At 54.4% G+C, this 15,473-nt stretch overlaps 1 protein-coding gene across 1 annotated transcript in view; it reads left to right on the top strand.

Annotated features, from left to right (window-relative positions):
• GRM7 (glutamate metabotropic receptor 7) overlaps positions 1-15,473 on the top strand; it is a 215,125-nt gene that overhangs the window by 122,990 nt on the left and 76,662 nt on the right. Inside the window, exons 3-4 of the mRNA XM_054387175.1 lie at positions 9,062-9,203; positions 10,195-10,349. Of these exons, the coding sequence (XP_054243150.1) occupies positions 9,062-9,203; positions 10,195-10,349 (297 nt within the window). The remainder of the gene's footprint in view (positions 1-9,061; positions 9,204-10,194; positions 10,350-15,473) is intronic.

Raw genomic sequence — 15,473 nt, 5'->3', positions numbered from 1 at the left:
CTGAACGGCAGCACAGCCTGAGGAGGTGTCAGCCACTGCTCCCACTTTGGCTCTCCAGCTGCATGCATCAAACCCCAGGTGAGCCAGCAGAGCCTCTTTGCTAATCCACAACATTTATTTATGCACAGATTTGAGGCTGTGACCTCATTTCCTGCTCCCAGAAGACCAAACCCTTCTGAGGCTCCAAAGCTTTCTTGCTGTGAAGCAGGCTTCCTGGCTTTTTGTTCTTTGCTAGCTTGCAGCCTGAGCTGGTTGGGGTGGTGGAGGTCTGGAGGCAGAGTGCAGTGAGGTGGGACTGCAGGAGACAGACCTCAGCCACCCTTGACACTCTATCCTGCTGCTGCTTACACAGCAAAACCAGGTCTGATGGAGCCTGCAGGTCTGCAGCAGTGCAAAAAGCCACCCCTGGAGGAGCAGAGGAGCTCCTGGTGGTAATGAGAGGAGCATTCAATTAATGCCAATAGCATTTAATTAACATGAAAATTAACTTCAGGTTAATAATGTTAAGTGTCTACAGCACTGCTCCTGCAGGGGGATGCTCCAAGTGCAAGCTCCAGGAGGGGCAGAGGTTATTGAATGGGTTGGGCTGGAAGGGACCTGAAAGCTCATCCAGTTCCAACCCCCTGCCATGGGCAGGGACACCTCCCACCAGCCCAGGCTGCTCAAGGCCTCATCCAGCCTGGTCCTGAACATCTCCTGTCACAATCTGCCCTTTCCCAGCTCAGAGCCTTTGTCCCTCATCCTGGCACTCCCAGCCCTTGTCCAAAGTCCCTTTCTGACTTCCTTGCAGGCTCCTCTTCATCATGCCCAGGGTGAGGGGTGAGTGCTGCAGTGGTGGTGGAAGCTCTACCTGAGCACTCAGTTTAGCAGGGTCTGAGCTCTTTTATTTCCCATTCCTTGCCACTGGTGCTGAAGAAATTCTGCCTGGAAACTAATTCTGAGCCCCAGGACCTGAGAGCTTTGGCTGAGGAGTTTACTGCTCCTTCTGTGCAGGTTTGCAGTTGGGTTTGTCCATTTTTGGACATCAGGAGGAGGTTCTGCACAACAAGGGTGGTGAAATACTGGGAGGAATGTTGGAGGCTCCATCTCTGGGGGATTTCAAGGTGAAACTTGATGTGGCCCTGAGCAAGCTGCTGGAGTCAGAGGTGTGCCTGCTGCCTGCAGTGGGGTTGGACAAGATGAGGCTCAAGAGTCCTTTGCAACCCAAGGCAGTTTGTGGTTCCAGTACCTGATGGGGCTCCAGGAGAGCTGGGGAGGGACTTCTGACAAGGGCTGGGAGTGACAGAATGAGGGACAATGGCTCTGGGCTGGGAGAGGGGAGATGGAGACTGGAGATGAGGAAGAAATTCTTGGCAGTGAAGGTGGGGAGACACTGGCACAGGTTGACAGGGAGGCTGTGGATGTCCCTTCCCTGGAGGTGTTCAGGGCCAGGCTGGATGAGACCTTGAGCAAGCTGGGCTGGTGGGAGGTGTCCCTGCCCAGGGAAGGGGGTTGGAGCTGGATGAGCTTTCAGGTCGCTTCCAACCCAACCCATCCTGGGGTTCAATATTTTTTATAAGTCACTTTTTGAGTCTGCAAGTTCCATGTTTGAAGAGCACCTCCTGTGAAGTCTTCCCTGCCCTTCTCTCCTGTGACCCCTCCTCCAGTTTGGTGTTTTCAGCATCTCTCCAGATGCCTCCTCACAGCCTGAAAGGTTTTGATTCCTGTGTTTGATTCCCACAAGTCCCAGTGCTTGGGTTTGGGCTGTTTGTTGTCAGCAGCTAAAGGGAAAACAGAAACAAAGGCTTCCCTTTGTGGTTCTGCTGTGAAGGGAAAGGAAGTTTGCTGCTTTTCTCCTTTTCTATTGCTATACCTCCAGGTGCTGGACTGGAAGTGGAAGCTTTAAATATTGCTGATGTTTGTGGGTGCCTTGCAGCCTGGGGTGGGCTTGCCTAGGGGGCTGACCTCTGCAGCCTTCCTTTCTCCTTCCACTAAACACATTGAATAGTCCAAACATTGCCTGCACCTCTGGACTCCAGCACCCAGGGAAGAGCAGAGCCTTGGCCTGAGCAGGCTGGGCATTGAAAAGCCTCTTTAGAAAGCAGGCAATGAAGACTGCAGGTCAAGGGAAGTTCTCCTCACCCTCTACTCTGCCCTGGTGAGACCACAGCTGGAAGGTCGTGTCCAGTTCTGGGCTCCTCAGTTCAAGAGGGAGAGGGAAGTGCTGGAGAGAGTCCCATAGGGGCTGCAAGGATGCTGAAGGGCCTGGAACAGCTGTGTGAGGAGGACAGGCTGAGAGCCTGCAGAAGAGCAGCCCCAGAGGGCATCTGAGCAATGGCTATAAATACCTGAAGGGTGTTGGGCAAGAAGGGGCCAGGCCCTTGTCAGTGGTGTCCTCTGGTAGGACAAGAGGTAATGGACACAAACTGGAACCCAGGAGGTTTTCATCTCAACCTGAGGAGAAACTTCTTTGGTGTGAGGGTGCTGGTGGGCTGGAGCAGGCTGCCCAGAGAGGTTGTGGAGTCTCTTTCTCTGGAGGCTTCCCAGACCCACCTGGATGTGTTCCTGTGTGACCTGACCTGGGTGATGCTGCTTCAGCAGGGGGCCTGGGCTGGATGCTCTCCAGAGGTCCCTTCTAACCCCTGCCATGCTGTGGTTTGATGATTTTGTGGAGAGCTTTGTGCTGCAGTGCCTCAGGTGCTATCAGAGGGACCTGAAGGCTGCCATGTGAAGCAGATGATGGCTGTAGAGCAGTGGTGGGCTCCCATTGCTGGCTCAGGCACATTTTGTGCTGAGGAAGCTTTTGCTGCTCCTGAAGCTGCCCATCCAGCTGTGTGGCTGGCCCAGCTGGGATTGCAGGGCCAGATGCAGAGAGGAAATGCATTTGCTGGGCAGGGGCCAGCTCTGGAGCCTGCTGCAAGCTCTAATGAGGTCACTGATTGAGATGTGGCAAAGCCTCATCTGGGAGCTGCAGCACTCAGGCACTCCAGGAGCTAGACCATGACTGCTTCACAGCCTGCAGAGCAGAGCTCTGCTTCCCAAGAGAGAGTGAGCCTGGCACCACTGCCTCTCCTCACTCAAGGGACAGGACAGGAGGAAATGGCCCTGGTGTACCCCAGCCTCATACCCTCTTGTCTCTTCTTCTCCCACCAAAACATTGCTTGGGCTCTCCTAGCTCAGCTGAGTGGATGCCAAATCCTCTTTGCATTTGGTCTCTTAACTCAGTTCTGTGCTCTGGCCCCACCCCTCACTCCTTGTCCTCCCCAACTCAAAGCCCAGCAGATCACAGAATGGTTTGGGTTGGAGAAGCTGTCTGAGATCCTCCAATCCAACATCAACCCAACCCCACCATGGCCACCAAACCATGGCCCCAGGGGACATGGCCACAGCTCTCTGGAACCCCCAAAGGAATGGGGACTCCACCACCTCCCTGGGCAGCCTGTGCCAGTCCCTGACCACTCTTGCAGCAGAGAAACTTTTCCTCATATGCAACTTAAACCTCCCCTGGTGCAACCCGGGAGGTCCCTTCTATCACCTGAGACTAGGGAGCAGAGCCCAACTCCCCCTGGCTGCAGCCTCCTCTCAGGGAGCTGTAGAGAGCAATGAGGTCTCCCTCAGCCCTCCTCTTCTCCAGCCTGAACAACCTCAGCTGCCTTTCACCAGCCCTGTTCTCCAGACCCTTCCCCACCCTCCTTGCCCTTCTTCAATGTCCTTCCTGTAGTGAGGAGCCCAAACCTAAAGCAGTTCCTATCAATCTTTTTTCATGTTCATTATCAGCTGGGGAACCTGTGCCAGCCCAGCACTGGGCTGATGAGAGTTTTGTTTCCTGTTGTAAGCTCTGAGATTTGTTCCCTGTTGTAAGATCTGATCTCTTCTTGAGTGGAAATCTGAGCAGAGATTTCTTTCCTTCCCCAAGTGTGCTTAGAAGATCTCTCATCCTCCCTGCCCACTGTGTCACTGCTGTCCCCTGCAGTTCTCTCTCTCTGAGGCACTGACAAGGCTTTACTTGCCCTGACAGCTGATGCCATGGGCTGAGGGGAGGCTCCAATCCTGTGTTGCCCCTCCAAGAGAGAGGAAAAAAAGAAAAAGAAACCAAAAGCAAACTCAACTGAATTTAGTAAGCTGGGAACAGTCCCAATTGTAGCTGGAAAAGCTTCATCATTAGAGCTCATTTTGAGCTTGCAGTCTGTAATGATTCAGTAGCCAGAGGTGGCATCATTATTACTAAGGGAGGGGGTAGAATAACTCTGCAAGAACATCAAAGCACTGAGCAGCCTCCTAAATTACAGAGCAGAGCTCCAAGAGGCAGTGGAGACAAATCAAGGCATGGCACAGAGCACACAGGCTCAGGTGGGCAGGGGAAGGCTGCAGGAAATTGCTTTTGGCAAGGCAGCCCAGGCAGGCTCAGGAGGATTGACTGGGGAGGGAACAGAGCCCTGGAGGTGAGGAGGGGGTGAACCTCACCTCCCACTGCCCACCTTGGCTGTGCTGGGAGCTGAGGGGCAGCCAGCTGGAAGGTTCCCCCAGCAGGGAAGGGGTTTGGTATTCAGCTGCCTTCAAGGCTCAGAGCCTCAGCTCGGGACGTTCAGGTAGTCTCTGTGTGTCTGGGGTGGAGTGGAAGAGGTTGTCCAGGAAGGGAGTTGAGGCCCCATGCCTGGAGATACTCAGGTGAGGCTGGAGAAGGCTCTGAGCAGCCTGATCTGGTGGAGGATGTCCCTGCTGAGTGCAGGGGGCTTGGGCTGGCTGAGCTTTGGAGCTCCCTTCCCACCCAACCCATCCTGTGGTTCTCTGGTTCTGTCTGAGGAGGATGCCAGAAGGTTACCAGCAGGAGCAGGGCAGGGATTGTCCCCCTGGCCTCAGCACTGGGGAGGCCACACCTTGACTCCTGGGTTCAGTTTTGGACCCCTCATTCCAAGAAGGACATTGAGGGGCCAGGACCAGGCTTTGTGGAGTGGTGCCCAAGGACAGGCCAGGGGGCAAAGGGCACAAAGTGGAACCCAGAAGGTTCCACCTGAACAGGAGGAGGAACTTCTTTGACTGAAGGGTGCTGGAGCCCTGGAGCAGGCTGCCCAGAGAGGTGGTGGAGTCTCCATCTCTGCAGAGCTTCCACATCCAGCTGGATGTGTTCCTATGATCCTGAGGCTGCCCTCAGCACCTTCCTTTTCTGCCTAGGAGGAAAAGGATCCTCTCCCACCCCTGGGATTTCATGAGTGCTCCAGAAGAGAGTCTGCACTTTTGTGGTGTATTGCTGCAGTTTCCTTGCCACATTAAAGGCCAATTTGGGGAGGTGATAAAAAGCAGTGGGAATGTCATTAAGCATGCAGCAAAGCTGTGACCCCATGGACTCCTTCAGCATTAATGGAGAAGATAGCAGATGTTTATTGGTCCTCTGTTATCAGCTTGGGTCTTCTCCTCTTTGGTCATGATGAGGCCTAAGGTGGAAAAAAAAGAGAGAAGCAAGCAGCTCAGCACAAATCCCATTTCCCCGTGATTCAGGAGAGCCTTAATGGGTAGCAGGATCCTATCCTGGAGTGGTGGTGTGGGCAGCAGGATGCTTTCCCTGAGACAAATGGGTGCAGTCTCCTGGTTCAATGTGATTTTATTATTGGTGCGCATTTGATGATTACAATGAAATGATGAGGCTGTGGAGACCTTCTTCAGATGCCAGCCCAGCCTCACACCACTGCAGCTGTAAACTTCTGCTGCTGACCTAGGCAGGGACTTCAGTGCTCTTGGGAAGGAGGAGATTGGCTAAAGGAAACAGAACCTGGCCCAGAGCCTCCTTAGAGTCAAAGGAGAACAGAGAAGATGAGCAGGGGCCTGGAGAGCCTCTGCTCTGGGGACAGGATGGGAGAGTTGGGGCTGCTCAGCATGCAAAAGGCTTCAGGGACACCTCGGAGCTGCAGTTCAGTATCTGCAGGGGAGCTGCAGGCAGGCTGGGGAGGGACTGCTCAGAAGGGGCTGTGGGGATAGGAGGAGGGCAATGGTTTGGAGCTGGAGCAGGGCAGAGTTAGGTTGGACACCAGGAGAAGTTCTGCACAGTGAGGGTGGGGAGACACTGGAACAGGTTGATCAGGGAGGTGGTGGAGGCTCCATCCCTGCAGACATTCAGGATCAGCCTGGATGTGTCCCTGGGCAGCCTGCTCTGGCTGGAGGTGTCCCTGCTGCCTGCAGGGGCTGGCTGCGCTTTGAGGCTCCCTTCCAAACTGGTTCAATCTGTGACTGTTTTCTTTTTCTTCTACAGAATAATTGAGATTTAGAAGTCAAATGCACAGCAGCTGATCAATGCCTGTACAGGGTCCCCAGGCAGGAGCCAGACCCCAGCAGTGACACAGAAAATGGGCAACAAAATGGGAGAAAAAACCAAAAACCCCAACCTGCTCCCTGCCTTTGATGTTTATTTGGTTTCTTCCCCAATTAATTCCTCTCCTTTGGGCAATCCCAAACTCTGTCAAACTCTTTGATTTCTTTCCCCTTGTGCCGTGTGAGGTTTCCTGCTTGGATTTGTTTCACAGAGCCTGCAGCTCAGGCTTTGCTGAGCATCCTGCATCCCTTGGCAGGGGCAGGGTGGGACCACTCTGATTCCCTGCTGGCTGTTGTTCAGGGCAGATCAGAAGCTCTCCGTGCTCCAGGAGTTGTTAGTTTTGTTGTTTGGACTAAAACAATCCAGGTGTCACCTGTGCTGGAGCTGATCTCTTCTTGCACTTCCAAATGATCCTGACTTAAAGGCCTCTTTTGTCCAGGGGCTGGGCTGGGCACCAGCTGAGTGCCAGAGGCTCTCCAGGAACCTCTCTGCATTCCCTCAGGGAAGAGAAAGAGAAGGGAGAAAGACTGAGGGGGTGGGAGAGAAATTCACCCAGCTGGGATGGGAAGAAGAACAATGCCATGGGATAGAGACACAGAGACACAAACCAAGAGTCAACCCCAGCCCTGAGGGCAAGGAGGGCACCATTGGCACCACTGATGCTGGGGACAGGCACTGGGCAAGGCCCAGCCTGGACTCAGCACCAGATGGGAAGCAGATTCAGGAGCTGGATGGAGGAGCACAGGGATGGGGATGGAAGGCAGAAGGGACAGAGTCCTGCTGGGACAGCAGCCAGGGAAGAAGAGACTTGGCCCTGGGGATCCCTCAGCTGGCTCCTGAGGATGCCCTGCAGGGGCTGCAATCCCTTGGGGGGCACTTGAGGCTCCCCTGTCCTGGCTGCTCCTCCCCACAGCTGCCACCTCTGCCTTCCTGCCCCCCAAGGTGTGGCATAAGCTGTGGCAGTGCCCTTGGTGTGGCCAGCAGCAAGTCTGAGGCAAAGGCTTTGTGAATCCCAGCCCTTGGCAGGAACTCTGCCATCAGCTTCTCCCTGCTAGGAGCAGCCTCTGGCTGTGCCAAGCTGCCCTGAGCTTCAGCAAAGACCTCCCTGAGCAGAGCCTGAGCTGGGCAGCCCCAGCCCTGAGCAGCCCCAGCCCTGCTCTGGCTCCCAGCAGGACACAGTGCTGGGATGCTGCTGGGCAGCAGAAAGACTCTCAGATCCATCTCAGGGCAGGAGCAGCTGTGCCAAGCTGAGCCATGCCAGGGCAAGGTGAGCCATGGGCTGCTTCCCTGCAGCAGGGCATCAGAGTTGGGCTGGAAAGAAAGCAGAGGAGGGGAGGAGAGCTCAGCCAAAGCAGGGGGAAGGGCAGGGTCAGAGCAGCTGCAGGCTCAGCTTTGCTTTGGGCCAAGCCCCAGTGCCAGACCTTGCAGTCACCCTGCCAGGAGCCTCCTGAGCTGGGCAGTCCGTGGGGGGGAAGCCTTTGCGAGCTCTCAGCTGCTCGTTGAGGAGGAAGCCCTGGGAGCCCCCTGGCTTTGCGTGGTGTTCCCAGCACCTTAGCTCAGCGTCCTGGAGGCAGCTTTTGGCAGCTGCTAGTTGTAAAAGTAACCTATTAATCAAAATTAATTGAGAGTTGCTTGTAATAAGCAGCAGCAGAGCTTTCAGAAGGGGATGTTTGGGGGCTATTGCTGGAAGTGTTTCTCTGTAGATAAAGCATCTGAAAGGAGGAACAACACCACCACCACCACCACAAAAAAAAAAAAAAAAAAGAAAGTGTTAAATTGTCTCTTTTGCTACCTGATAATCCAATTAAGTGGTGATAAGGCAAAAAATAGCTCTTGGAGAATTGCAGGCAAGCAGAATAATGTACTTAGTGTTGTAGAGGAATCAAAGGAGCAGATAACCAGGGGTAGCCATGGAGACTGCAGCCACACTTTGATTGCCAGATACAGCCCCAGCCCCTGAGGAGCCAAGCTGGGGGCTGCCTGCCCCCCAGCACCTTCATGCCTGGCTGCTTGAGCTGGCACAGGGCAGCTCCTCCCAGCTTTGGCCTTCCAGGGGCACAGCTGAAGCTGGCAGCAGCCCAGAGGAAGGCAGCTAGGGGTAGGGGCTTAAGGCTGACTTGCTTTGGGGCATGGTTAAGGAGTTTGGGGGCAATGGTTAATGGGGTTTGGGGCATGGTGGGTTTTGAGGCATGGATTGATGGTTTTGGGGGACATGGTAGATTTTGGGGCATAGCTTGGTGGTTTTGGGGGACATGGTAGATTTTGGGGCATGGTTTGGTGGATTTGGGGGACATGGTAGATTTTGGGGCATAGCTTGGTGGTTTTGGGGGACATGGTAGATTTTGGGGCATGGTTTGGTGGATTTGGGGGACATGGTAGATTTTGGGGTATAGCTTGGTGTTTTCGGGGGACATGGTAGATTTTGGGGCATGGTTTGGTGGATTTGGGGGACATGGTAGATTTTGGGGCATAGCTTGGTGTTTTTGGGAGACATGGTAGATTTTGGGGCATGGTTTCTTCGTTGGGGGCAGTGGTTTGGTGTTTGGGGGTGTGATTTGAGGATTTTTGCATCTCTCTGCTGTTTCTTGCCCACCTCTTTAAGCCCTGCCCCTGCCCACCTCGCAGACTCTCTGTACCACACTGAGGGCATCCCAACAGCTGCAGGAAGCCCTCAGGAAGCTTCCCACGAAGGCGAAATGCCCTGCAAGCTGCCAGGCTCCCCTCCCAGCCCTGCTGCTTTCCTCTGACGCAGTCCTTGTCTCTCCCCACTCTGCCCAGGTGGGCTCTGCATTGCCCAGTCCCTGAAGATCCCCCAGGAGCGCAAGGAGAGGAGCATTGACTTTGATAAGATTATCAGGCAGCTGCTGGAGACGCCCAACGCCAGGGCTGTTGTCATCTTTGCCAACGAGGAGGACATCAGGTAAGGAGCACCAGGGGGCTGAGGGGTCAGGCAGTCACAGCATGGCTTGGGCTGGAAGGGACCTCAAAGCTCACCCAGTTCCAAACCCCCTGCCATGGGCAGGGACACCTCCCCCCAGCCCATGGGTGCTCAGGGCTTCATCCAGCCTGGTCCTGAACACCTCCAGGGAGTTCATTCATTCATTTGTGCTGGGTAGGTGTGCAGGAAAGAGAGAGCAAGCAAGGGGTGAGGAATGAGTTGGGAAGAGTGGTGTGGAGATGTGGAGCTCAGGGAGCTGGGGGTGTTTAGTCCATAGAAGAGGAGGCTGAGGGGAGACCTCAGTGCTCTCTACAGCTTCCTGAAGGGAGATTGGAGACAGGTGGGGGTTGGGCTCTTCTCCCTAGTCTCAGGTGACAGAAGGAGAGGACATGGCCTGAAACTGTGCCAGGGGAGGGTTAGGTTGGAGAGGAGGAGAAATTTCTTTGCTGCAAGAGTGGTCAGGGGTTGGCACAGGCTGCCCAGGGAGGTGGTAGAGTCAGAGGAAACCACAGAATATCTCTGGTTGGAAGAGACCTCCAAGATCATCCAGCCCAACCCTCAGCCCAGCACTGAAGGGTCACCACTAAACCACATCCCTGAGCACCAGGTCCACAGGCTGCTTGAACATCTGCAGGGCAGGTGGTTCCACCACAATGCCTGAGAACCCTCTGTGAAGAACCTAGAGCAGGTTGCCCAGGAAGAAGTTAGGATGAAGCTTCAGTCAATGGGAAAAGCTGGAGTGGTAGGAAGCAGGAGAATTAAGAAAGGCTCAGTCTGTGCTGGGTGGGGTGGAGAGCTCTGAGCTCTGGGGCTTGCAGGGCTCTGCTGCTTCTCTTCTTCCTGCACCACTTTTCCCCAAGCAGTTTCTGTGCTGAGAGGAAACCAATTTGCAGCTGGGTTTTGGCAGGGGGGTTGGACTCAGGGATCTCTGGAGGTGGCTTCCAACCTTATACATTCTGTGATTCCTCCACAGGCAGATCCTGGCAGCTGCCAAGAGAGCAGATCAAGTTGGCCACTTCCTCTGGGTGGGCTCAGACACGTGGGGCTCCAAGGTGAGCCCTCTGCTGCAGCAGGAGGATGTGGCAGAAGGAGCCATCACCATCCTGCCCAAGAGAGCCACCATAGAGGGTAAGACTTCTGCTGCCTGCCCCTCCCCTGCTTGCTGAAACACTGCTGGGGCCGAGGTGGTCACCCACAGGTGTGCCTTGGACGTGTCCTGGGGTGAATGTGTGCAGCCATGGGGTGGTACAGAGGGCATCACAGGTTCATGGAATGGATAGGATTGGAAGGGACCTGAAAGACCTGCTCCAGGCCTCCAGCACCCTCACAACAAACAACTTTCTCCTCTCCACATGGAACCTCCTGGGTTCCAGTTTGTGCCCCTTGCCCCTTGTGCTGTCCCTGGGCACCACTGAGCAGAGTCTGGTCCCAGCCTCTTGCCCCCCACAGCTCCTTTAGCTCTTGCTGAGCATTGCTCAGATGCCCTCTGGGGCTGCTCTCCTCCAGCCCCCACCAAGCTGAAGGATGTTGAGGGAAAATGCTTCCAGCAAAGCAACTGATCTGGAAGAGGAGCATCACAGGAGCTGAGATCTTGGCACAGCAAAGGTTGGTCAGCACAATCCTGACTCATTGAGGTGTCCCTCACAAAGTGGGATGGAGTGGCCACAAGCAGTTGAAGTCTTCAAGGTAAGGTCCATGCCTGTGAACTGGGCTCCTCATAGGTAATAGAATCAGAGTGGCTCAGGTTGGAAGGGACCTCAGAGCTCATCCCTCCAACCTCCTCACCATGCCCAGGGACACCTCTCAGCTAGACTCAGCTGCTCCTCATCCAGCCTGGCCTTGAACTCCCCCAGGCAGGAGGCAGCCACAGCCTCCCTGGGCAGCCTGTGCCAGACTCTCACCACCCTCACCGCCAAGAATTTCTTCCTCATCTCCAGTCTCAACCTCCCCTCCTCAAGCTCCAGTCCACCGAGGACCAACTCCTCACCTGAAAGTGCTCAGTGTCTGTGTTCCTCACCTGAGAGCTCTAACACCCCCAGGCCTCTTTCTTCTCCAGGGCTGCTCTCAGCCCACTCTGCACCCAGCCTGGGTCTGTGCCTGGGCTTGGCCTATCTCTGTGAAGCATCCAGGTAAAGAAGCAGGGCTTGATCTGCAGGAGATAAGAAGTGAAGCCAGAACTGGAAATTGCTGATTTCAGACTGAATTTGTACTTCTGCAGGAGCAAACTTTCCTGCTGCTTCAGAGCTGGTGCCTAAACTGCAGATTATTTGCTCTCCCAGTGTACACAGATGATGATGTGTTAAGATGTTTTTCATTTAGTTTCTATTAAGTGATAAAAGCTCTGTCACATCACCACAGCTTTAATATCAGCTCTGGGATCCCGCCTCTAATAAATAACTGCTGAGCTGTGGTGGGGAGGTGGAGCTTTCAGGTGAGGAACACAGACACTGATGCTTTAGGTGATGGATTTGTCTTCAGTGGACTGGAGTTGGAGGAGGGGAGACTGAGATTGGAGAGGAGGAAGAACTCCTTGGCAGTGAGGGTGAGGAGACACTGGCACAGGCTGCCCAGGGAGGTTGTGGATGTCCCTTCCCTGGGGGTGTTCAGGACCAGGCTGGATGAGGCCTTGAGCAGCCTGGGCTGGTGGGAGGTGTCCCTGCCCATGGCAGGGGGTTGGAGCTGGGTGAGCTTTCAGGTCCCTTCCAGCCCAACCCATTCTGTGTTTCTTGTGTCCTCACTCCCATGAAAACCAAACATTTGCCTTCCCTGTGGCTCTGTCTCTCATCACTCATTCTCCTCAGGTCCCTGATATGCTTCATCCGTTTAGGTTTGTTTTTTTTTAAGCCCTGGAGGCATTTTCCTGTCTTATTTCCCCATAAATAGGTAAAGTTGATAGACAATGAAGCTCTCTCCCTGCCAGGCAGGAGGCTTTTACAGCCCTTTCACACTCTATTCATCCCTGCGGGCTTCTGACAGGGAAACAAAACAGCTGCTAAAAGCACTCAGCAACAGCAACTTTCCAAGTTTATTTCCAAATGTTTTGCTTCTCCATTACACATCAAGGGGCAGGGAGGGAAGCAGGAGCTGTGCTCTGGGACTCCAGAAGTGATGGTAACCAAGTGGGAGGGTTCAGGTGTAGGGAGTCAGGCAAATGCCAGCTGCAGGGATTGGTGTCTTGAGTGTGCAAAAATGTCACACCCAGACCAGAGGGGTAGGGCTGGAAGGGACCCCTGGAGATCCTCCAGTCCAAGCCCCCTGCTCCAGCAGGGCACCCACAGCAGCTTGCCCAGGAGCACAATGCCCAGGGGGGGTTGGAATCTCTCCACACAAGGAGACTCCACAACCTCTCTGGCAGCCTGCTCCAGGCTCCAGCACCCTTAAATTAAAGAAGTTCCTCCTCATGCTCAGATGGAGCTGCTGATGTCCCAGTCTCTGCCCATTGCCCCTGGTGCTGTCCCTGGGCACCACTGAGCAGAGCCTGGTCCCATGCTCCTGCTACCCACCCTTGAAGTATTGATCAGCATGGATCAGATGCCCTCTGGGGCTGCTCTTCTCCAGGCTCTCAGCCCCAGGGCTCTCAGCCTTTCCCCCATCAGAGCTGCTCCAGGCCCCTCAGTCTCTTTGTAACTCTTTTCTCCCCCTTCTCCAACGGTTCCCTGTCCCTCTTGAACTGGGGAGCCCAGAATTGGGCTCAATACTCCAGAAATACCTCCAGTGAGCCCTCAAACATCTCCCAGCTTAGTGACCTTGGCAGACTAATGGCTGGGAACATGCTGGCTGCATTTTGCACTTGCAGCCATGGAGTTGGAGAATCATGGAATGGTTTGGTGGGAAAAACCCTCTGAGAGCATCCAGTTCAGCATCAACCCAACGCTCCATGGCTACCAAACCATGGCCCCAGGGGATATGGCCACAGGTTGCTTGCACACCTCCAGGAATGGGGACTCCACCACCTCCCTGGGCAGCCTCTGCCACTCCCTGACCACTCTTGCAGCAAAGAAATTTTTCCTCCTCTCCAACCTAACCTCCCCTGACACAATTTCAGGCCATTGCCTCTTCTCCTGTCACCTGGTCTCAGGATGAAGAGGTTGCATCCTGACTCCTCTGTGCTGCTGAAGTCACATCTGGTCTGGACATATCCTTCTGTTCCTTCTTCAGCAGCAGCTGCCAGGCAGCAGATACCTACCTTGGGTTGTGTTTTACCTCCCAGAAAGGAGAAACCACTCAGACAGCAGCAGGATTTGTCCTGGGTGTGAAAGGAGAAGCAGAGCAAAGCAGCCCAGGGTAGCAGTGGAACTGTCAAGAGCAAATGCTTCCTGGCTGCTCTGTGACTGCTCTGGAAGGTTCAGGCTGGTTCTTACCTTCTTCAGCCCTGTTCATCCATCCCTAATTGCCATCTGTACCCTCCATCTGCTCAGGCCTTAGGAGCAGGAGGAAAGGGATGGGGAAGAGCACACAGCAAATTCTCATTCTCCTGGAGAATGACTGCCAGGGGTTCCAGACCCCAACATTTCCCCTTCCTGACCAGTTCTGGTTCCTTTTCCTCCTCCCAGAGAAGCTTGTAGTGCAATCTGTGACTGTCAGGAGTTTCCAGACCCCAACATTTCCCTTTCCTGACCAATTCTGGTTCCTTTTCCTCCTCCCAGAGCATGGTGCAGAGCAGCCTGTGATTGCCAGGAGTAAGTAATCCTTAGGCATTAGCATTTCTTTGCTGTGCAAGGCTGTTATCCATATGGATTGTCTGCCTGCCTTGTATTTAGCCTGCTGTGGGTTGTTTTGTTTCTCTTCTCTCCCTGTGATTGTGGTAATTGCATTTGGCCATGGATCCAAGAGAGCTGGGAGCAGGCATTTGAACGTCCTCCTTTTATCATCCAGCAAGCAGCCTCCTGCTTCACAACATCTCCTAATGCATTTCTTTTGATGGTGACATCAACTCCACCAAACAAGAGGCCTTGATTTCCTCTATAAATCAAGGGGAACAAACTCAATTAGCAGAATGGAACTCAGTTAGCCCCTGAGGACCATGGCCTGAGCAGCAGCCCAGCCTTGGCAGTCTCCTTTCTGTGCAGGCTCTCGGGGTGTGGGGCCAGGCAGCAGCTAAGCACCAGCTGCATGCTCCATAGACCTGGGGACAACTTCTTCCTCACTCCTGAATGAGAGCTGCTCTGATTCTGCTCCTCTAAAGCATCTTTATTTACCTTTTTCCTGAATTCAATAGTGTCTGGGATATGCTAGATAAAGACTCCTGATGAAGAGCCCTGGGAGCAGAGGGCACTGCAGCTCCCATGCCCTCACCCCAAATATGTGATGCACCCTCACACCAGAAGAGCTTCTTCTCTTCAGGTGGAACCTCCTGGGTTCCAGTTTGTGCCTCTTGTCCTGTCCCTGGGCACCACTGACAGAGTCTGGCCCCAGCCTCTTGCCCCCCACAGCTCCTTTAGCTCTTGCTGAGCATTGCTCAGCTCCCCTCTGGGGCTGCTCTTCTGCAGGCTCTCAGCCTTTGCTCTCAGCCTTTGCCACTCACAGAGCTGCTCCAGGCCCCTCAGCATCTCTCTAGCCTTCCCTGGACTCTCTCCAGTCTCTCCTGAAGAGGGGAGCCCAGAACTGGACACAGTCCTGCAGATGTGGCCTGGCTAGGGCAGAGTAGAGAGGGAGGAGAACCTTCCTCAACCTGCTGCTGGTCATCCTGCTGCATCTTACTTAGAGCTCCCTGCAAGGAGGCTGCAGTGAGCTGGGGCTGGGCTCCTCTCCCTAGTCTCAGGTGATGGAAGGAGAGGAAATGGCCTGAAACTGTGCCAGGGGAGGGGTAGGATGGAGAGGACGAAAAATTTCTTTGGTGCAAGAGTGGTCAGGGATTGGCACAGGCTGCCCAGGGAGGTGGTGGAGTCCCCATCCCTGAGGTGTTCCAGAGAGCTGTGGCCATGTTTCCTGGGCTGTGGTTTGGTGGCCATGGAGGGGTTGGGTTGATGTTGGACTTGGATGAGCTTGGAGGTCTCTTCCAGCCCAAACAATTCCATGATTCTCTAATCCTGTTGAAGCTGAGTGGTTCCACTGTAGGAGCTGTGGCTGTCCCTGGGGTTTGCAGCCTGGTGGAGCTCCATGGTTGGAGGATGGCTCAGGGCCAGCACCAGGAGGTGCTCAGCTCTTTAGCAAACCAGAAGCATTGCAAGAGCTGCAAACCAACATCAGTGTCCTTGAGGCTTGCAGTTGTTTGCCTTCCAAAGAGGAGGTGAATCTGGCTTTAATGCTTTG

This window comes from Indicator indicator, chromosome 15 (genome assembly GCF_027791375.1).
Source record: "Indicator indicator isolate 239-I01 chromosome 15, UM_Iind_1.1, whole genome shotgun sequence".
NCBI lineage: Eukaryota > Metazoa > Chordata > Aves > Piciformes > Indicatoridae > Indicator > Indicator indicator.
This window is presented reverse-complemented; position numbering and strand designations above follow the sequence as displayed.